Consider the following 23329-nt stretch of genomic DNA (forward strand, 5'->3'; position numbering starts at 1 on the left):
TGCTTCTCTGCTTTTCTAAATTGTCCATGGTTCAGAGGCAGAAGTGGTATATATTATTACTACTTATTTTTTTTGAGATGGAGCTCTTGTTGCCCAGGTCAGAATGCAATGGCATGATCTCAGCTCACCACAACCTCCGCCTCCCAGGTTCAAGCGATTCTCCTGCCTCCGCCTTTCGAGTAGCTGGGACAACAGGCGCCTGCCACCACGCCCAGCTAATTTTTTTGTGTTTTTAGTAGAGACAAGGTTTCACCATTCTAGCCAGGACGGTCTCGATCTCCTGACCTCGTGATCCGCCCACCTCGGCCTCCCAGAGTGCTAGGATTACCGGTGTAAGCCACCACACGGGGCTCATATTTTGTTTTTTAAGATAGAAAATGTCTTATGCCTCCAATTTTTATATTAAGAAAAAAACATTATTAATACTAAAAATCACAGAATTAGCAGCTGATTTCCTACCAGATTTAGTACTTTAGAAGAAAATGATGCAAAAATTTAAAAGAAATGTACCCATTATCCATTTTCATTTATGTGGCTTATAGAACTCCACTACCAGCTAGTGCTGACCAACATACCAGGGAACTTTAGTCCACAGGGTGGTGGTTTCAGGGACTGGCACATACATAATTCCATCAGAGCCATTTGCTGAGATTTCTAGGAAAGAAAAGCTATCAGAGCATTTTCTTCTGGGGGCCGAGTGGGACAGTTCTTTGCTGAGAAACTACCACTGCCACTCTACTGCAAGGGGAGAGCTGAAGTTAAGGGGTTCCTGAGAGCAACACTGGCTCTTGAAGCTAGAAATACCACTGAACCTTTCTGTTACTGCATTAATAAATTCTCTTTATTGTTCAGGCCATTTGATGTAAGCTCTCTATCCCCACTATGATCAAAGATTAACAGAAAATCAAAAGTCAAGAAATGTTTAAACATGCACACATTCTCTATTCCTTCTTTTGTCTTGCCCCCAATACAACTACCTAAAGGAATTCATTGTAGTACACCCATTTTAAAGCAGGCAAACGTTATGAAACCTCAGTATGGGAGCCGATGATGACAGCACAGGAAAACTGAGACTTTCAGTTTCAAAAATGTAGGCCAATGTTTCTACGGTACCAGGCAGTTAACAAATCGTGACTCATGAATTCTGTACCATAATTATCCCAGTTTTATACGACTGACAATCCAGTCCCCTTTTGGATCAAGGATCCCCTTAAGAATCTGATGAAAACTACAGATTCCTCTTACCAGAGACCTGAGGATGTAAATAAACATATTTCCCATATAGTTGAGAGAATTCAAGAACCCCCCCTCCCTCCAGGCCCACACATGTAGATCCACAGACCCCAACCTTAAGAATCCCTACGTAGTAACCACTGCTTGGGCAGTAAGAAAAATAGTAATGGGACAATCAGCATCTTCCTGTTCAGTTTCTCAAAAAGGTTATCCACTATCCCTGAGACTTCTACAAGCCTCCTCAAAGATACCTAACAGATACGCTCCTTTAAAAAGCCTGATTCCCAAACAGGGAAAACATTCGCTTATTCATCTTTCTTTAGTTACAATAAAAATAACGTGGCAATCACAAACATAAGAACATGAACAGAAACTTTCACTATTCTGTCACCAGAAGTCAAATATGATTTCAGACTATTACTGTATTTTCTTGTTCAACAATTCAAGTTACTGGGACTCTGTATTGCATTTATATTTGATTATTTGTAATCATTTTTATAAAACAAGGCAAACAGCCCTTAGTATAATTTCCCTTTGTACACTGTTACAATGAGAAAAGAGTTTCAATTTATTTTCTCAAACTGCACAGTACCAAGCAACTTGCTATAAATGAGAAGGCAATTTAGACCAAGCCTGAATCTCTCCTGTTAATTTGCAGTAATTAATTACACTAAAAATTTATTCAGGTTGGGTGTGGTGGGCCCACGCCTATAATCCCAGCACTTTGGGAGGCCAAGGCGGGTGGATCACCTGAGGTCAGGAGTTCGAGACCAGCCAGGCCAACATGGTAAAACTCTGTTGCTACTAGAAATACAAAAATTAGCCAAGCATGGTGGTAGACACCTGTAATCCCAGCTACTCGGCAGGCTGAGGCAAGAGAATCACTTGAACCTGGGAGGCAGAGGTTGCAAGTGAGCCGAGATCGTGCCACTGCACTCCAGCCTGGGCGACAAGAGGGAAACTTCATCTTAAAAAAAGAAAAATTATTCACAAAACATCTCTCATAAGAAAAAAAAAAAAAAAAAACATTTAATCACTGCTTTATATGTCAGGAAACAGATATGCAGAAAAATTAAATGCTTTACTCCAGGTTATCATGGGTGGACAATACTAAGAAAGTGATGCTTTTAGAAGTTCAGAATGCATGGCCCAGGTGACTCCTAAATAAGTTCAGGATTTAAAAAGCTACAAAACAATTTATCACAATTACTTTTTTGTTTAAAAGAGAGTCTCACTCTGTTAGCCCAGGCTGGAGTGCAGTAGCACAATCATGACTCACTGCAGCCTCCACCTCCTAGGCTCAAACGATCCTCCTGCCTTAGCTGCCTGAGTGGCTGAGACTACAGGTGCACGCCACTCCACTGGCTAATTTCTCTTTATTTTTAGTAGAGATGAAGTCTCACTATTTTGCCCAGGCTGGTCTTGAGCCTGGCTAGGCTCAAGCAATCCTCCCACCTCAGTCTCCCAAAGTGCTCCGATTACAGGTGTGAGCCATATGCCTGGGCATAATTATTATCTTATTACCCAAATAATCTCTCATTACTTGTAGAAAATAAAGTAACAAGTAGACAGGGTTACAGCAGAAATTACAGATGATAGATTTTCTATACATGTTTGCAAAATATTATCTTATTGCCCAAATAATCTCTCATTACTTGTAGAAAATAAAGTAACAAGTAGACAGGGTTACAGCAGAAATTACAGATAGATTTTCTATACATGTTTGCAAAATATTAATTGTTGAATACTTTTCTATTCCAGTTGCAGATTAAAAGTCAGTGTCAGGACTGCCTTTTTTCCCCCACAGGTGTGTGAAAAATTTTAAGTTTTTCTATTTTATCTATAAAAAAAACAACACTCAGAGGGGAACTTTTCTCAATCCATTTTGAACTTTACATGTGAGAGTTCATAAAAATTAACAATTCACAGTGGCACACACAGTAGCCCTAGCATTAGTTTGACAATAAACTCTACAGATTACCTCTTCACAGATTCATCACTTTTTTTAAATTAAAATTTGAGTCAGATGTCTTCTAAGTTCTGTCATATCACAACAGGATTAGGGCTCTTTTGCCCGTACATGTGCCTATAACTAATTTCCCTCTCCTGAGGCAGAGAGGACCCTTCTCCACTTTATATATAGCCTCTTTCACTTCCAAGGATAGTCAGCCTGGCCTACTCTGCATCCAGGAGGCAACAATGGAGGCTGCCTGGAAGGATCTGCCCCAAGGGTGGATTAAATGCCTAGGAACAAACTCAGCTCCCAGCCGGAGAAAGGCCACCTGGGAGGACACAGTCACCTGGTAATGTAGAGACAGGCATGCTAGTTTAGGAATACCATCAGTGTGACGGAGGGAAGGAAAAAGCCAGGAGTGGTTCTCAACTTTGTGGATTCCTGGTACATTTTCAAATACTGAAATTTTTGACTGGGGGACTTTTCTTGAAACTGTATTTGCACAAGACTGAGAAAACATGCATTTTCCATACTGAAGAACGAGCAGTGTGCTCAAGAGCCACAGGTGCTGGAGTTAAAAGGCAGCACAACACCAAGAAATCAGCTCTCCTTCCTAGCTCTGCCGGATATGATGCCACTCAACTAGGTCACTCCTCAGCCCTGGGGAGCTACTTTGGAATAGAACTGTTTCCTGCCAGGCCTGGATTTCTATTATGCTCAGGAGGTGGCTTTCCTACCTTGCAGTAAACACTTGATCTTTCGTAGGTGCCAGGCTGAAGTTAAGCCTCCTATCTCTTATTGCAGGAAACTGTACCCCACTCTTATTCACAGCGGTACTTCGAACAGCCAGCACAATATGACTAAGGAAATCTTGTCACTTTGATCACAATTTCGGGCTAAGATTTAAGGTACCACCAGTACGACAGCTAAAGAAGGGAACAGAAAAAAGTACAGCTCCTGTTGCTAAATCTGTGGGCACCACCAGAGTCTGCTACAGGAAGAAGTAGAAGTAGCACCACACTGGAGAAGGACTTTATTTCCAGGGCAAGAGGGTGATTAGGAAACACTGCCAAGAGCAACAGAGAATCCGAAGAACTAAAAAGACTGAGTTCCGAGTCATGTTTCTAAGAAAGGAGTTTGAATAAGGAGAAAAGGACAAGCCAAATTATTACAACTGAAAGGTTATTGCTAGACTGATAAATTGTAAATGCCGAATTGCTTCATCTTGCCTGCTTGGAGTCAGAATTGGTTCCAGAGACTGGAATGTGGCTGAGCTAGGAAGTGGGGATAAAGGGCCCAGGGTGGGAGTGGGAGGGTCGGTCAAGGCTGGAATCCATTGGAGAGCCCAAAGCCTGCTTTAACCCAGTCAGGGAAAATGACTAAGAGTAGAAACTAGGTTCAAGAAATCATGAGTCACTCTTAAAAGAAACCAACATCAGTGTCAGTAACTTCCCTGGGAACTTGGAACATGTGCCTGCACAAATATTTTGCAATCTAATATCCTGCACCAACACTGAGCTGCTCCTTCATCTGGATAGGTCACTCTAGTTTTTCCGATCTCAGAGCTCTTTCAGTTACCAAATGAGGCTAACAATATCTGTTTATAATATTTTTACCAGAAAAAAAAAAAAAAAACCCGTCAGAAAAAAGGTGACCTTTTGGAGAAATAAATTATTACATGTGAACTCTTTATACCCTGGGAGAGTCTGCAAACAGTTCCCTCTGAACCAATGTCACACTCATCGGTAAACTCATAAGTGGAACAATCCTCAGAACGAATGTGCAGTTCAGTTTCACAATCACAGCAGCAATTAAAATCTGAATTTCTCTACAATGAGATAGGAGTGAATTTTCCTCACACATTCTCTTCCAACTTAAGAAAACATTTGCTAATTTCCTATAATAGGCAAGGCATTATGTGAGCTGCTTAAAAGAGATTACAAAAATAACTAAGAACAAAAGCTACTTGACTTTAAAGTAAAAACAGAATTAGAATGTTAAGGATTGTTAGTTTGCTACCTATCAGAAATGTAATACTTCAAAGTTTAATTCAAAATGCTTTTTCCAGATATTCCTATAGTTCCAATACACTGGATTGCTACTGATACCTATAACGTGGATGAATCCCCAAATACATTGTGCTAAGTGAAGCCAGGCACAAAAGACTGCATTCTACATGATTTCTTTAGAACAAAGTTCAAGAATGGGCAAAATCAGTTTATGGAGAAAGTCTTTAAGTGTCTGCAGGGACCATGGGGAGGGAGGTGACATGAGAGGTGTACAAGGGTGCTGGAAATCTCCTCCATCTCTTGTTTTGGGTGGTGGTTATACAACTGTCATAACTTAAACTGATCAGTTAACTACATTTTACTGTATATAAGATACACTTTTACAATGTTAACCAAATATATCGCTAGACTAAATAAGCAGTACTAGGAATAGAGGGTTCAGACAAGAACATGGCAAAAAATAATGGTAGCATTTCTCATACTTGATCTCAATGGCATTTATATAGAAAATATTCCCAACTGGGAAGGAATGAGAGGTATCAGATGTAACAATCTAATAATACAGGCATATTATCTGCTAGATTTCAGTCATGTATGAAAGATCCTTACATAAAAAAAATAAGTAAGACTATTTAACAGCAAATGAAAACAGAATTTGCATCCATTTCTTCTTGCCCTATGAAGTGAAAACAAAGCAAGCTTTAATTTGCATTTTCCTTATCACTATTACTAGGATGCTTTGGCTATTCACAGGGAAGGAATCCCACAGTATGACTCTCTAATATTAGGATTTTTCAAGGTTAACAAATCTTGAGAAGCATATCAGACTCATTGGTAGGTATTTTCCACCCTTACAAATTCTGATTCATGCCCTCATGTGACTCTCAGTCGAAGTCAGGTTAAACTCTTCCTCCAGACAGGAATGAGTCACATCCCTCAGCCAGCAGAGCAGGAAGTCTGGAGCACCATTTCCGACTGAGAATCCAAAGGCTCATTCTCTTCTAGCTCCCTGCCTCTTGCTTCCTTGAAAAGAAAAGATGGAGTGCACGGAACAGATGTATCTGCTCCCTCTCTTTCCCCCTCCTTTGAAAATTCTGGGAAGCTACACAGAATTGCTGAGGTCTAAGTTTTCCATGGCTTCTCCTTTAGCACAAGGAAGGAAGATAATTGTGCTAAACTGAAATACAAAGAAAGAATGAAGGGAACTGGGGACTGACTACGTTTTGTTGCCTTCCAACCCAGGGCTATTATTTCAGCAAGGAACAAAGGGGCATTAGAACCACCAGCAACAGTACTACTTTGCAAGGTACATTAACAGCTATAAAAATCAATGTAAACAAAACCTCTGCATGGTGAATTCCCTGAGTACAACTGGACTTGTAAGCCTGAAAGCATTTGTGGTGTTTTACACATTAATCTAATGTACATCTTGAGCCTTCTCATAGACCTGTTTTGCAAAGAGTTGATAATCTAGGGCCATGTTATTTTTAGAATAAGAATAACAGGTGCACTTGTCAGCCATCTCCCAGTGAGAGCCCATCACCTTGAACTAGTTATGAATGCGCCCAAGTTCTGTTCTCAGCTATCCTGGTTCAGTCTCTTTTTTCACAATCTTTAAATATAATCTGCTGGTATGCTGTTGGTATGTTTGTCTTCCCTGCCAGGCCACCTACTTTGAGAGAAGGGGCCACTTCAGTCTTGTTTGTTGTTCCATTTCTAGTACCTAGCACAATACCTGGCACACAGAAGGTGCTGAACAGATATCACGTAAATGAATGCATTTCTGTGTACATTTTTAGTTTTTATTTTATTACTTATTAGAATATAAGCTCCAGTGAAGATGGGATCTATTTGCTTCCTTATCTCTACACTTTAAATATACCACACGTATTTACTCAAATAGTAAAGATTGTGAGACAAGAAAAATCCAGTGCTCTAAGCTAAACGAAATCTCTATGCACATGACTTTTTCAAAAAGTAGTGGGCCTGACTTATGAAGCTGACTCATTGCTAGCAAATTACAGTCAGCTTTCAGAGGATTTTTTTTTTCTTTGCCAAATAATTTAGTCAAGATAGTGATTGAACTCTTCAAAATAAGCATTTTGAAGTATAAAACAGGCCACTAGCCACAGTAAAGGCAACTGTAACTCTCAGGAAAACCATGATTACTCCATGGCTCAAAAGCCTTTTGCTGTGTTTGCTTACCCTTAGAGCAGATAAAAGGCCTATTTGGAAATGTTCATGTCTCCTCTATGATTTGTAGGCTGTGATATGCCTGTTATAGAAGCATGTACCAAGTGGGCAGTAAGTACCATTTAAATTTAAATGGAGGCAGAAAATATGAAATGGTCTGGCAATCTTCAGATAGAGAACAGTCTGAAATCTAGTGGACAGTAAGAATTGCAATTCTAAATGCAGTAAGATGAAATTTTGCCTTTCATAGAAAAAGTAACTCCCATAAAAGGCTTAAATAGAAAGCAAATAATCTTAAACTCTACTTTATTTGGGGATAAAAACAGCCTTCTTCCTTTCAGTTTGCTCCCACTCAACCAAATGAAATGGAATGTCTAAACTTTTCTTAGGTCTGATAATGCTGAAGGCGGTCTGCCAGTGTTTAAGTTCTAACATTTGGTCATAGGTTGAGTCACTCCCTACTTTCAAGCATACAAAATGACAAGCATTAACTCCTGTATCTATTTTGCAAATTAAATAGGGATTATTTCTTTTTTTTTATATTAGTAAATTCAAAATGACTCAAACTACCAGGGTAATAATGTGTGTGTTCTTTTTGCCTATCATTATACTCATCTAACAAGTTATATTTGACATCAAACTTTAACAATACTCAATGAATATAAATTCTAGTCTTGTAAGAAAATTAAACATTTTAGAATTTTTTCCTTCTTTTTTGAGACAGAGCCTTGTTTTGTGGTCGACCCAGGCTGGAGAGCAGTGGTGCAATCTTGGCTCATTGCAACCTCCGCCTCCTGGGCTCAAGTAGTCCTCCCATCTCAACTCCCCGAGTAGCTGGCACTACAGGCATGCACTGTCACTCTCGGCTAATTTTTGTACGTTTTTGCCAAGACAGGGTTTTGCCATGATGCCCAGGCTGGTCTTGAACTCCTGTGGGACTACAAGTATAAGTTAAGCCACCTCACCCAGCCTAGAATTTTTCCTTTTAAAATAACCATTGAAATAAGTAAAAACTACAAATATTCCTTTATTAAAAATTCAAGTGATCAATATTAAGAACACTATTCTTTAGACCTTAATACAAGACACTTTAAAATCTTAAATTTGCTAAATTAAGAAATGCTCCTATTTCTATTTTCTTTAGCAGAAAGGCTATCAAAATGTCATCTGATATTCCATTATGAACCTTACCTTTCATATTAAAATTATATATTCAAAACGATACAACTCTGTTGTGAAATGTATCTACCGGAAAATGCAATTTTATTTAAATGACCTCACTTATATTTCTCTTAGTTGTTTTACAATGACTGTGCAAGGAACCATCCCTCATATTTTATATACATTGATAACAATCCAGTAGAGTATCAGTACCTGTTCTGTATTATCCCTACATTTTTCTGATATGGAAACCAAGGTCCCAAAGTTATAAGAAGCTGCTCAAGACCAGGTTATTTTCAGTCATATCACATAGCTCTTCAATAATCAAAACCTTTCATTCATTTACCCATTCATGCAACGAAAACTTACTGATTGCCTACTATGCATCAGGCCCTAAGCTGCTCACTGAGGTGAAAGTTCTCCTCAAGATACTCCCAGTTTAATGGAAAAAACAAAAAGTGGCAATGAGCTGTATGAATGGAAAGAACAGCCTTCAGAGAAAGGCAAAATCTCTAATAAAAAACAAAAGAGGTAAGCCTGGGTTAAGACTTAGTTTTAAAACCAGCTCCCCATAATGTTGATAACATTACCTTATAACTATGGAAGGCTTTTAGTGTATCAGGCACCACCATCCTGCAAAGTAAGATTTTTAAATGGCATTCTTCATTTGATAAAACCATTTCGTATGAAGTAGGTTCTTTTTTTTTTTTAAAGACGGGGTTTCACTATATTGGTCAGGCTGGTCTCGAACTCCTGACCTCAGGTGATCCGCCCACCTTAGCCTCCCAAAGTGCTGGGATTACAGGCGTGAGCCACTGCGCCCAGCTAGTTTTTTTTTGTTGTTGCTGTTGTTGTTTTGTTTTTTTAATAAAGAGACCAGGGGAGAGTGCGAACACAGTCCCCACTACCACAAATCATGCAGTCGAGTTTCCCACATTTGGGGAAATCGCAGGGCTCAACACATCCGGAGTGCAATGGATAAGCCTCGCCCTGGGAAAACCACCTTCGTGATCATGGTATCTCCCCTGCCAGGTAAGTATATGAAGTAGGTTCTAATATTAGTCCCATCTTACAGATGAGGGGAAAGTTGTGTTAATCATTCAGGGTCACACGGCTGATGAATGTCTAGGCCAGAATTTGAACTCATATCAGTCTAAAAGTAAAGTTTAAGTAGTAGCAAGTCTCCATCTCTGTGCAGAGCCAGGCTAAGCCGTCTGATGAAAATAAGACAGAGGGAGAATTTAAACACAAACAAACATAAAAATAAAACTGAGGACAGTGATAAGCAGCCCAAGAATAAGAAAAAAAAGCTGACATGGGAACATTAAAAGGATCACTGGCCAGCATGGCGGCCCATTTCTTCCTCACCATAGTCTCGCCACAGTACAGCAGAGTACCTGTCCACATCCTTGGCCAAATTAAGGCGTGGCTATCTATATCTGTAACAGATGGCATGTAATCTTTCACCACAGAGAAGAGTATCCTTTTCTTTTAATCTCCAGAATAAGTACTTATAATCTAATTCGGGTTTTCACCTTCAAATCCCAGACCCTGAGAAAGGATCACCTTCACCTCTTCTCTAATACCCACACTTAGCTGGGGGTTTGGGGAGGAGGGTGGATCTGCTCCAGCACATGGCCTGGTCTCTTATTCTCCCCTCCAGATCTAAGTGGCTATAGATTCCCACAGCATTACCACAGTCCTGAGAGTGTGCAGGGATATCAGGGTGGCTGAGAAGCTCGTCTCTCAGAGACCCAAGATAATCTCCAATTTTATAAGATTCTTAGAGAAAAGAGGGGCAGAAACTGATGCTGCCTGTATACACAATGGCTGAAAATTAGCAAGGTGGGAAGCGAGTGGGAAGGATGAAGAGGTCAACAGGTTTTAAACATGAGGTCAAGATCCTTCCCCTCAGCTGCTGCCTGAGTGCCCTGCCTCCACCAAACACTGCTCTCCCACTACCCAACAGTGAGCTCTGAAAGATTCCTCCTTATTTCCACATCTCCAGTCCTAAGATAGGAATTATGTAGAACTCTAACCACTGAGAACCCCACCATTAATCTTCCTCTCCTGTGTTCTACTGTGATATTCTAAAGACTCAAATTATAATAAATGCTAGTAACTTTTTAAATATTTCCTTCCACACTTTTTGTGCACACAACTATACGATGACACTAGAAAAGAAGCATGTATACTTTAATTAGAACTGCTTGGGCAGGTGCAGTCGCTCACACCTGTAACCCCAGAACTTTGAGAGCCTGAGGTGGGAGGATTGCTTGAGCCCAAGAGTTTGGGACCAGCTGGGCAACACAGTAAGACTAATTTCTAACAAACAAGCAAACAAAAAGGCAGGCCTGGTGGTGCATGCCTGTAGTCCTAGCTACTCAGGAGGTTGAGGTAAGAGGATCACTTGCGCCTGGAAGTCTATGCTACAGTTGAGTCATGATCGTGCCACTGTACTTCAGCCCTGGCAACAGAAGGAGACCGTGTTTTAAAAAAACAAAAACACAAAAACAAAACCTGGGAGAATAGGATGGGCCACAGGGACCACTGATGAAACTACAATCCCTACATTCATGAGCCATTTATTGGGAGCCACTATGTGTCAGCCTCTAGGATCTTTTGCTAAGATTCCCTGAAAGGGGCTCCCCCTGAAATCGGTTTCCTAGAATCGGGAGAATATTGTTAGTCTGCCCAAAGATCTGTAAGAGGAAAAAACACACACAATAATTATCTCTTTGCCGTTTGCAGAAACCACACACTATTCTTCAACCACCTTTATCTTTAAATGCATGTGTCTACAGCACAGCCACTATCATGATTACCCTTAGCCTAACACTTACACTTGCTGAGCAGTTCCTGTAGGAATCATTATGATTATCATTATTGAGCAGTTCCTACAGGCACAACATGATAGAGAGCCACAAAAATAGACAGTAATGTTTGAGGGGAAAGGACTTAGAGAGCAGAAGAACAGCAGTTTCCATGATTGCTTTTTCTTTAAAAAAAAAAAAAAGAATTTATTATAGGGTGATAATGTAACTGCCACTCATAAGTGTCTACGTGAAAAGGGTCCCTGCCCAGTTCCATGCATACCACCTTGCATCCTCTCAGCAACCACACAAGACTGAAGATACCAACTCAGAGAGGCTGAGAAGCTTGCCTCCTACAATCAATTTTAGGGGACGAGGGACAAGGTGCTACGTGACCGTAAACTGAGGTCATATGACCCTAAGACTTTCCTCTTCACTCCTTACTGCTCTACAACAACAGTAGCTAATTACCTGTAAGAGCTCATCTTTCTTCCTTACAATTTTACTTTTCTTTCTTCCCAAGCAGCATTTAAGATTAGTAAACTGTGTTTTTACTATGGGTATCACTTTAGGAGGTCAAGGCGGATGAATCACTTGAGGTCAGGAGTTCCAGACCAGCCTGGCCAACATGGTGAAACCTTGACTTTACTAAAAATACAAAAAATTAGCGGAGTATAGTGGTGTCACCTGTAATTCCAGTTATTCGGGAGGCTGAAGCAGGAGAATAGCTTAAATCCAGGAAGCAGAGGTTGCAGTGAGCTGAGATCATGCCACTGTACTCCAGCCTGGGCAAAAGAGCAAGACTCTATCTTCAAAAAAAGGAAAGAAAACGATTTTTGTTAATTTTTTAAAGAAAGAATATGTTATGTTTTATACAATTTAGTCATTCATAGCTTGTTTAATAAAATGAAACAATGTCATTACTTTAAATCATAATATAAATCATAATAAAACTTTTAAAATAATATTAAGGATCTGATTTTCATATGCAAAGAAAATGTATCATTTTTTAGAATTTAGTGGGAAATATGTTTTTCTTAAAAATTCAGTACAAATCAGGAAAAAAAGAAGCATGTGTAAGACTGTGTCTATGTGATATTGTAAGAAAACTTTAGCAGCCATCATTTTGTCTGCGCAAAGCCAAAGATTATTTTTCAAACATCTAGATACATTGTCTAGAGAAATCACCAAAAATTCAATTATAACAAAATCTTATTTTGGATAAAACAAGCTTTGAAAACAACCCTGTAATTTGCATAATTGTACTCTGTAAAATAACATCTATTTGCATGACTCTGACCTAAGGCTAAAGTTCTGCCAAAGTTATAATAAATATTAGAAAGGAGAACTTTAAGTGCCAATGTCCCCCCTTTTTTTTTTCAATTTCAAATATTTGTATTTTAAAATAATGTGGGAAATAGAATTCCAAAATCCTATTATGAAAGCATTAAATATAAAAGCAACATCTGGACTTCACAAAAGAATATATTTTCTTTCATTTGCACTTCTGGCTGCTGAATAACTTACTGCAGCAAGATCTTTCCATTAGTATTCAAACATGTAGCCAGGGCAATAATAATTACTATGGCAGAGAAAGTTGCCTATTAACCCTTCAACTTGTCTTCTATGCAAGCGTTCCATCTGATGTGTTTTGGCTGAACAGTATTTCAATTGCTCTTTGGTCCATGTCCAAAATATTCTACTGTTGACATACTCATCTAGTATTCTTCAAACTGTCTGATTTTTGGGACGGATGCTAATTAATTTTAATTGCAATGCCCAAAAGACAAAACTAAAGAAAAAAAAAATAATGTCATAAGACAATCACTTAGCTGAATAAAATTCCCTTAATCTGTATCTTTACATATGATTTACCAATCAGTCAAGTAGTACATTTCCTTGGCTAAAGGTAATTGGAAATATTTTCTGTTCTAAAATTGACCATTCTTGCACAGATCCAGCCCTGAATGCATTATAATCAGGCAGCTTAAATCATATGGCATGCAAAGCTTCCATTATAATCTAAAAATGTCCCAAAACATATGTTTTGTTGAGCATCTACTATGTGAAAAACATTATGATATTCGGGCTGTGAGATACAAAGATGAGTAAGAGAAATCTTCCCTCAAGATGAGTGTTTTTGGTTAAGAGGTACAGCTAAAATACAAAACACAAACCGAGTAAAGCATAACAAAAGAAAACCTAAAGAATTAGAGTGGAAACTTATTAAAATATAAAATTTTAATCACTTGCCACAGATATCACTAAGACATCAATACCATCCTTGAATTTAAGGCCAAATTGTGAGATTCTTTTTTTTTGAGACAGGGTCTCACTCTGTTGTCCAGGCTGGAGTGCAGTGGTACAATAACAGCACACTGGAGCCTCGGCCTCCTGGGTTCAATCAAATCTTCCACCTCAGCCTCCCAAGCAGCTGGCACCACAAGCATGCGCCATGCCCAACTTATTTTTGCAGTTTTTGTAGAGACAGGATCTTGGTATGTTGCCCAGGCTGGTCTTAAACTCTTTGGCTCAAGCAATCCTCCCACCTTGGCCTCCCAAAGTACTGAGATAACAGGCATGAGCCACCATGTGGGATTCTTAATACGTGCTAATCTCCCTTGAAGAATATCAGAATTAAAATCATATATGACTGATGGTAGTCTTCATAGGAGCATATGGTCTAAATTTAGAGGTTTCTAAAAGAAAAAAATAATAAATGTAGAGCAATCAACTTATGTGACTGCTTCAACCCCTTGAGAAAAGAGGAGTGTGTATATAGCTGAAATACAAAATACAATTTAAGTATGAGGAACTCTTATTCTTTTAGAGCTGTTTGTCTCAGATCCAGATATTTTATTTTTTATTTTTTATTAGATCCAAATATTTTAAGAGGATACTGGGGAATCTTTTGGAAAACAATTATTTGACTTGAAAGAATGTTGAAGACAAATCATGTCTGTGGATTTGAAACCAAAAATAACAAAAGGTTTATAAAAAAAAAAGCAAGACTATTCTAATGAATGAGAGGTTGTTATGTTGCCCAGGTTGGCCTCGAACACATAGCCCTGCCTCCTCAAGCACCAGGACAACTGGCATGAGCCACCACGGCCCCAGGAAGACTATTCTAAAAGAGACTTTGAGGACAGTTTGCTTTGTTTTTTAGCTGTCATCTACTTGGTACAGGGGACATATACACACACATATGTATACATATGTATGTGTGTGTGTGTATATATGTATGATATGTATATAACATGATCCCTTTGCCATAGTGAATAAGACCAGGGTAGTACCAAGGTTTAATTTCTGAGAAATCATCGTGCCTTTAGGAACACTCAGGATGTTTTGTTGTCCTAGCCCCATGCCCTCACCTGTCTTCTCATCTTTCCAGGACAGCTGGCTCCACTGCTGCCCCAGTAGAGCTGTCCTGGATTCCCCTAAGCAAGGTCACATGCTTTCTCCTTGGTATCACCACTGAACCTGGTACAGATCTTGATTACGGTTATTAATCACAAGTTACTGAAATTATCTGTTCACCTGTCTCCTTTCTAGATAGTGAGGTACTGGAGGACAGGGACCCTGGAACCTAGCAGAGTGCCTGGTAAAATACATACACTCAGCATTTTTAGAACAGATAACTGAGGGTATTTCAAAATGCCACAGAAGAAGAAAATTCTACTAGGGCCATAAAACCACTAGGGCATTATGTTAATCAAATTATTTAAAAGAAGAAATCATCCATTGCTTCCATAATTATTTGCTTGGCTCCTACCACCAGCTTAAAACACAAAGCACACAAGATACCAATGTTCAGGGAACTTACATTTGAGAGGAGAATGAGAAAGAGACACAACTCTTAAAAATTATAACAATGGAATATGTACAACATTTACAATATTTTGCATGATCTCCAGAAGACTCAGATAACTAGGCCATTCACCAGGAAATTTAAACTCTAGTTGCAGGAATAATAAATGCAAAGATAATGAACAACAAAGACAAAATACAGGATGAATGCTAACTGCATAGAACAAAAAATGACTGAGAATTCACTGTGGGTACTCTGGGCTAGGAGGATCATTAACAACTTTCTGGATTTGTGACAGACTTGGAAGGGAAGGGAGTCTGTGAGTATAAAAACACCAAGTGTTTTTTCTGTTCTCTCACTCAATACTCACAGAAGAGTTCTGACCAAACATGAAGGATTTCTCCCCAGAACAAACGTGCAATACATTCTGCAGTGGAGACGAGCTGGGTATCCTCCAAATGACTTATGACACTATTTACCTGGGGATGGTATCAGATCCCACAGTTAAGGGTTCAGTCCCACAAGGCTGCCCCCAACTACTTCTAATGCCAATCACAAGCCCCAGGTCATTTTACCTGTGCTTCTGATGGACTATTTATAAATTGGGGTTCCCACAGCCCCCTCCTTGGGTTCCATTAATTTGCCAGAGTGGCTTGGAGAACTCAAGGAAACACTTCCGTTTACCGGTTTATTATAAAAGATAAAGATGAAGAGATGCATAAAGTGAGGAATAGGGGAAGGGGCACAGAGTTTTCATGTCCTCCCAGGGCAATCCACCTCCAGGTACCTTCACTGTTCAGCTATCCAGAAATTCCCTGAACCAGCTCTCTTGGACCTTTATGGAGACTTCATTGGATAGTTATGATTGAACCATGTTGAAAAGTGACTGGACAAAAAGCATATGATTTAATGCTAATAGAGTGAATGAGGAAACCCAGCAAGGCCTGTCTGTTCAGATTTCTCTGGCATCTCTTTGCAGCATGCCTTCCTCCAGGGTATGGGGCAGGACCCCTTCTGAAATGGGGTCTTATGGCCTACATTCAGACAAGGTAGATGGGAGAATTTCTTCACGGGCAGTTCTCACACAGAAAGGTGGTGAAAGATTAGAGTATATTTTTAGTTTCTAAAATTGGAGCAACAAAGATAAAAATAGGGCAGAAGGTCAGAGATGGAGATTCTGTTTTCTGAGGCCTGTTTCTGAGGCCTAAAGCACCCCAACATTATAGCAAGAGTTACAGGAGTTACAAGCCAAGAACCATGAACAAAAACATATGTGTCATAATATCACGGGGAGCCACTGAAAAAAATGAAGGTGAGGCTGAAATTCCTAAGAAAGGGGATGGTCTGAGACAATGGTCAGAGAGGAAAATTGTAAGACTTGTTGGAACAATAGAAAATTCTCTCCTCCTGCCACCATCATCCTGGGCTCCTCTTTGCTTGCTGAAAACAATCAGCAGCTGAGATACTACAGATGTCGCCTGTTTCATAAAGCTCTCAGACCCATTCTTCTCTATTCCCATGACCGCTGCAGGCATTTCTGACCCGAACTACTGGAAAGGCTTAGCTGTACTGTCTCCCTTCCCAACCAACTTTAGAACGTGCTATTACGGAGATCTTTCCAAAAGCAAATCCAATCCTATCACTCTTTTCATTAAAATCCTTCAGAAGCTCCAAATCACAAACAGGGTAAAATCCAAAATCCTTAAAGTGTATGGAGGATCCTTCATGGCATAGCCTGTCCTTGCCATCCCTTGCAGGTAACTATTTGGAACTCCAGACTCTCCTCCAGTCAATTTGGCACTACATTGCATCTGACCCAAAGATCTCTTCTGTGAAGCTCTCTCCCATCCTCTCCCTTTGGTTTTCTATGTACCTTTCATTGCAAATGTCTGTCTGAATGATGCAGAGAAATCCAAACTCAGTTTCTCCTTCCGTACTCTCAACACAAAACAGAAAATGTTTATAACCCCAGGTGTGGAAAACTTCTCCCCACATGACAAGCAGGTAGTCTTTCAGCAATGGACACCAGCTGGGTGTCCTCTAAATCAAGTTAAATTGAATACTATCCACCTGCGGAAAGCCTCAGAGTTCACAGATTGAGGGCTCAGTCCTACAAGGCTGCCCCCTATTTCTGATACCAATCACAGGACCCAGGTTGTTTTTCCTGGATTTCTGACCCACTGACAGTCACAACAACATCCTCTTTGGGTTCCATTAATTTGCCCGGGCAGCTCACAGAATTTTTGCGTTTTTATGGAGGCTTTATTATATAGGCATGACTGATTAAATCATTGGCCACTGGTTATCAAATTAACCTTCAGTCTGGCTCTTCTGGCTCCAGTTTGGGAGATGGGGCTGAAAGTCCAACCCTTTAATCCTGCCCTGGTCTTACCAGCCCCCATCAGGAAGCTAGGGGCTACCAGCCATCTGTCAACTTATTAGCATACAAAAAGACACTTATCACTTTGAAAATTCCAGAAGTTTTAGGAATTGAATGCCAAGAAAACTGGAAGAATACTTTATGTATTTCACAATACCACAGTCTGCTTCTAAGGAACTTTTCTCCTGAAAGACACCGGTGTGTCTTACTCATTTTTAGTCTCCCAACACCTGCCCCAGCACCTAATCCTGAAACTAGCATAGAAGGATTGCTCAATCAATGTTTATGAAGGAAAACTGGGGCCAGTATCAGATTTACAGGTGATTAAACCTGAAATAGGTAATAAGGGATCAGAGGTGGCTGTGGGAAGGTAAAGTCTATGTAAAAATGTGACAGTTGTAAAGGGAGCCAATAGCTGGACCACAGGTCTCAAAGGCCACGGACCATGTCCTCTGTCTACCCCCTCAATGACATGACCATTAGTGGTGGGGACCAAAGAGTAAACTACCATAAACAGACTAGGAACTGAAAGCAACCTACCAACCATCCACAAACAAAACCTTTTTATCTGAACCATCGGAGTAGTTCCTGATAGCTTATAGTCTTTTCTGGAACCACTTTTCCTCCTTCAGCAAAGCTTGATCATAGAGAACAGAATGCAAGAAACAAAATAAAGCAGCATGCTAATCTGATTCTGCATTCTGGCTATAAAAACTGTTCCTATCGCTTTCTACACTAACAGGAAGAGATGCTGAATTTAATTCACTAGTTAGTGGCGGAAGGGGCAAAAACCAGCCGAGCACACTCTTTTGCACACTTGGCAGGATAGCACACAACCCGCCTTCCAGGGGCTTGCAGCAACATGATCTCCACCAGCGCAACAGGGGCTTCAAACCACAAATTTCCCACTACTACTGCCTGGATGTGGCTTCAATGGTTGGTTGGTGGCGTTGCTTTAGAAATAAGTGGCCTCTTGCAAAAATGCTCAAATGCCAACAGGTTGCCACACGAGCACACCTTTGGAAATAATTTCTGCCGGCCATGACTTAAGTAAACAAAGAAAAGACCCCCATAGTGAGATACACCCTTCTTAATTCTCCAGATGAGTTCATTCTAAACTAGGAGACAACACTGACACAAAGTACTGAACAGCCGGACACGGTGGCTCACACCTGTAATCCCAGCACTTCGGAAGGCCTAGGTAGAAGGATCACTTAATCTCAGGAGTTTGAAACTAGTCTGGGCAACAGTGAGACTGTGTCTCTACTGAAAGAGAAAAGAAAATTAGCCAGGAGTGTTGTCACAGGCCTGTGGTCCCAGCTACTCGAGAGGTTGAGGTTGGAGAATTGCTTGAGCCTGGGAGGTCAAGGCTGCAGTGAGCTGTGACTGTGCCACTGCACTCCTGAGAGACAGAGGGAGACCCTGTTTCTAAATGAATAAATAAAAGTACAGTGTTTCAAAAGTAAGCAGGAATCTGCTGTTTAAAAGGTTCTAAATCCCAGCTACTAGAGGGTACATTTCCACATATGTACATAAAGCATCTCTATGATATAATCAGGGACCGCATCCAGTTAGAAAGTTATTTTTTTTGTTGTTTTTTGTTTTGTTTTCTGGTCTCCTGCAAATGGGGCCATTATAATGGCAGATTGTTTACCCAGGAACTCATGTCAAAATAATTCTCCTGTTCCTATAGCTTTCTACACTATCAGGAAGAGACGCTGAATTTAATTCACTAATTAAATTAGCTGGGTACAGTGGCTCACACCTGTAATCCCAGAGCTTTAGGAAGTCAAGGCAAGAGGATTGTTATAGGCCGACTTCAAGGCTGCAGTGAACTATAATCTTGCCACTGTATTCCAGCCTGAGTGACAGAGCAAGACCCTGTCTCTAAAATAATTCTCCCATTCTAATTATAAACGTAATATTAATAGAGGGATTTCACAGAAATCTCCAGTACACAAGTAGGTTTCAAACTATTATACAACTACTGACAGTGACAATCAAGTGTACTAGGAGAAATATACTAGTCAATAGTGTTAACACAGATCTGCATTGCAAAACTAAAGGCAGAGGTTAAAATTACTATCTTCATTTCACCCATCTCCTCTCCCACAGTTGGAAATAATAATTATTTTGTAAAAGGCAGTGTACCACTATCAGCCTACTCCTGGTAATCTTTAAAGTCTCACTCTTTTGTAAAGGCATAAACTTAACATGGGCACAGTTAAATATTTTCTGATATAAAATCACTGCAATCCACATTAAATTTGTATTTCCAAAAAAACAATCAATTAGGTGGACATGGTGGTGCCTGAAGTCCCAGCTACTTGGGAGGCTGATGTGGGAGGATCACTTGAGCCTAGAGGGGTTGAGGCTGCAGTGAGCCATGATCGAATCACTGCACTGCAGCCTGAGTGACAGAATGAGACCTTGTCTCCAAAAAAAAAAAAAAAGAAACAGAAAATAAATCACCTTTATAGATACTGGGTGTTAGAATATCAACATACCTTTTCATTCACTGAAAGAAAAAAAATTGCCAAGCCCTGTTTAAATGGTACCTGTGGCTTGACATATAACATGCTGAGATGACCCCTATAGTAAAGGCCCCAGGGCCCCTCAGGGAGAGTGGGAAATGCCCTACTAATATGAACAGTAAAGAATTAATACTAATATGAACAGTAAAGAATTAGTAGTTTCTAGAAGGTGGGGAAGAGTAGAGATATTTAATTTTTCTTAAATATATCTACACTGTTTGACTTGACAAAACTAGCATGAATGACATCTACCATTAAAAATAAAAAGAGTTTATTGCCACACCCTTCAGATAAATTTATACGATGCCTAAATAGGTAAACACAGGCTAGGCCAAATTACTTTCTAAACTGAGATTTATTGCTGGAACAGTAAAACAAATAAAGATCAGAGCCTTTTGCTTACTTCAGTTTCCATTTGAGCTTCTGCCTTCATTTACTTACTCATTATAAACAGTGCACCTCACCGTAAGAGACAAGAATACTTTCCTGGGAAACAGGCTGCGCCAATTTTATTGTAACTTTTTAAACTTCGCTCCTATGATTTATATTTTATGCAATCATCAGGTACTACTTAACCTTGCTAAACAGTAATAACAGCCATTGTGACCCAGTAGTAAGAGTATTAATCTGCACTGGTCTTACAAATCCGAAAACCTGGGTTTCAAAACGTGAGAAGCTGGGCAGACCAACCTGTGCGCTTCCGTTTTCTCTCCTATAAAAACTACTATTTGTTCCCCCCTTAAGGATGAGTATCTAGTAAATTGTTCTTAAATGAATGAATGAAAGGTGAAACTAAACAATGGAGTGTAATCTCCTTTATTGGATTTGTCCCTGGACAACCAAGAAGTTACCATATTCTTTTGATCTAAATGATTCGTGCCTAAAATGTGACAGGAATAAAAACCACACCCAACTCCTAAAATTATGTTACTTTTAAAGTTGTTAGAGAACAACAAGGCTTTAGAACATCAGCAGGATCTGTTCTGTTTTAAAATTGATTTGGCATCCAGGAGACTAAGCCGAGTCGCCACAACAGACTGACATGGTAATTTAATTACAGTCTTCTGGAGGGGCATTATGCTATCATCCGACAGCGTTCTCTTTAGGGACCTGATTTTCTCTCTGTTCCTCCCATTCCTTGCCCCTTCCTCACCTCCTCCCACCCCTTTGGTTTGCCTTTTACTTTCTCTCTTAAAACAGCTCTCCCTCCGTTCAGCTCGTCACTTCCATGCATTCTTGGCTTTAACTAGAAATGGGGCACCCCAGATTTGCTCCCCAATCCCCAGGGACCCTCAGGACTCGTGGGAAATGCCCTGCGGTCCACCCTGCCTGGGGGATTCCTCCTCTTATCACTGCCCCGGCGGGCTCCGCAGATGGGAAAGGGTTCTCAGCGCGCGCCTAGCTACCGCAAATCACCACCCCGGGCCGCCGCCCCCCGCCTCAACCCTCCCAGAGCCTTTGGTCGGCTTTTACTTTAAGGAGGATTCAGGTGGGTCACACCCGGTCCTCCAAACGCGGGCCCGCTCCCAGGACCCCGCTCTGGGGCTCGCCCCTGTGCCCAGGCTCCTCGGCATCCCTAGCATTGTGGGAAGCGGGGAAGTGACCCCAAAGTTGCTTCTGAGTGGAGACTTTAGCACGCGAAGGCGTCCCCGCTGCTGCCAGACTTTTCAGGGGCGGAATCCCCCGCCCTTCCGGAGCCTGGCCTCCCGGCCACCACGCGCCCCGCGCCTCCGCCCCCGCCGGGGCCGCACCCGGGCCTGAGTCTGCAACCAGCCGGGGACAGCAGGCTTCCTCCCCCGCCCGGGGCGGCCGAGGGTCCCGGCCAACCTCCCCTGCAGTGAGCGTAGCGCCCCCGCGCAGTCCCCGAACTTCTTCCCGCGCTGGCTCGGGCTCTCGGGTGGAGACGCTGGGACCCTTCGCTCACCGATATCCCCATCGTCGTCGTCCTCCTCTTCCTCCATTTGTAGCAAAACGTTCCTGCTCATCTTTTTCATCTCTCTCCCTCAGAAGGCGGCTCCCAACTTGGCACGAAGTTGGGGGCTCCCAGGTTCCGGAACAGCGCGGCTCTCTCGGGGGTCGAGCCGGGGACTGCGGGGAGCGTGTAGCTCGGGCTCAGTGTCCGCTCTGCTCAGCCCACGCCTGGGAAAGCCGAGCCCAGACGCCCGCCGACCCGAGCCCAGAGCCGGAGGAAACCTCTCGCCTGCTGAGCGAGGCCCGGAGACTGAGCATGCCCAGTGCGGCCGCCGCGGCTCGCTGCGGAATGATTGAACTTCCCCGGTTTTATGAGGCGCGCAGAAGGAAGTCGGCAGGCGAGAATGGAGAGGGAGTAGTCCCGTCCTGCGTGCGGGGGAATAGCTGGAGTACGAGGCGGGAACACGTGAGGGCGGGAGTGAACGGGATTCCCCAAACATTGATCCCCAGCAGGGCAGCTTTTCGTTCCAAGGTCGTCTGTGGACACACACTGCGGCTTGCTTTGTTTTAACCTCATACTGGAGAGGGGGGAAATGCTGCTACAGCACAACTGCACCACCCTGGTAGGCGAGCTCGTTTGAATGGCGTTTAAAGGCGACGTGGAGCTAATAAGAGGGGATGTTAAATTACTCTAACTCCGAAGTGGGGAAAGTGGAATCCGTAGGGGTAGGGTAAGATCACGGGGAATTGGGGGTGGGAAGAGAGGCAAAACTCACACAGAATAAGCAAAAGAAGAAGGGGCGGGACGGACGGGGGTGGGGGGTGGAGAAAATTTTCTAAATAGGCGTGTGCACAAAGGCAGGAGGATTTCCGCAGACACTGAGGTCACGGATGGTGGAGAAGCGCCCTCTACCCCGCCCGCAGGAGCACACAGGGAGTGGTCGGAAGATAACCGCTGAAGTGTGCAGCCTGTTAGTCCTCTGTGTCAAAGAGGCAGAAGAAGCTGAAGGCCACGCGGTGGCTCAAGCCTGTAATCCCAGCACTTTGGGAGGCCAAGGCAGGTGGATCACAAGGTCAAGAGATCGAGACCATCCTGGTCAACATGGTGAAACCCCGTCTCTACTAAAACTACAAAAAATTAGCTGGGCATGGTGGTGCGTGCCTGTAATCCCAGCTACTCAGGAGGCTGAGGCAGGAGAATTGCCTGAACCCAGGAGGCGGAGGTTGCGGTGAGCCGAGATCGCGCCATTTGCACTCCAGCCTGGGTAACAAGAGCGAAACTCCGTCTCAAAAAAAAAGATGTAAATTCTTCTAAAGCAATGTGGAAAGC

At 41.7% G+C, this 23329-nt stretch overlaps 1 protein-coding gene and 1 non-coding gene across 2 annotated transcripts in view; both read right to left on the reverse strand.

Annotated features, from left to right (window-relative positions):
* Positions 1-22321, reverse strand: part of ANO6 (anoctamin 6) — a 193237-nt gene extending 170916 nt beyond the window's left edge. Inside the window, 1 exon segment of the mRNA XM_017529706.1 lies at positions 22013-22321. Coding sequence (XP_017385195.1) covers positions 22013-22082 — 70 coding nt within the window. The 5' untranslated portion in view covers positions 22083-22321.
* LOC119471566 lies at positions 9429-9590 on the reverse strand. Its single transcript, XR_005200637.1, has one exon. It is a non-coding gene; the product is annotated as a U1 spliceosomal RNA (small nuclear RNA).
* Positions 22322-23329: the final 1008 nt, after the last annotated feature.

This window comes from Cebus imitator, unplaced genomic scaffold (assembly GCF_001604975.1).
Source record: "Cebus imitator isolate Cc_AM_T3 unplaced genomic scaffold, Cebus_imitator-1.0 Scaffold2, whole genome shotgun sequence".
Taxonomy (NCBI): domain Eukaryota; kingdom Metazoa; phylum Chordata; class Mammalia; order Primates; family Cebidae; genus Cebus; species Cebus imitator.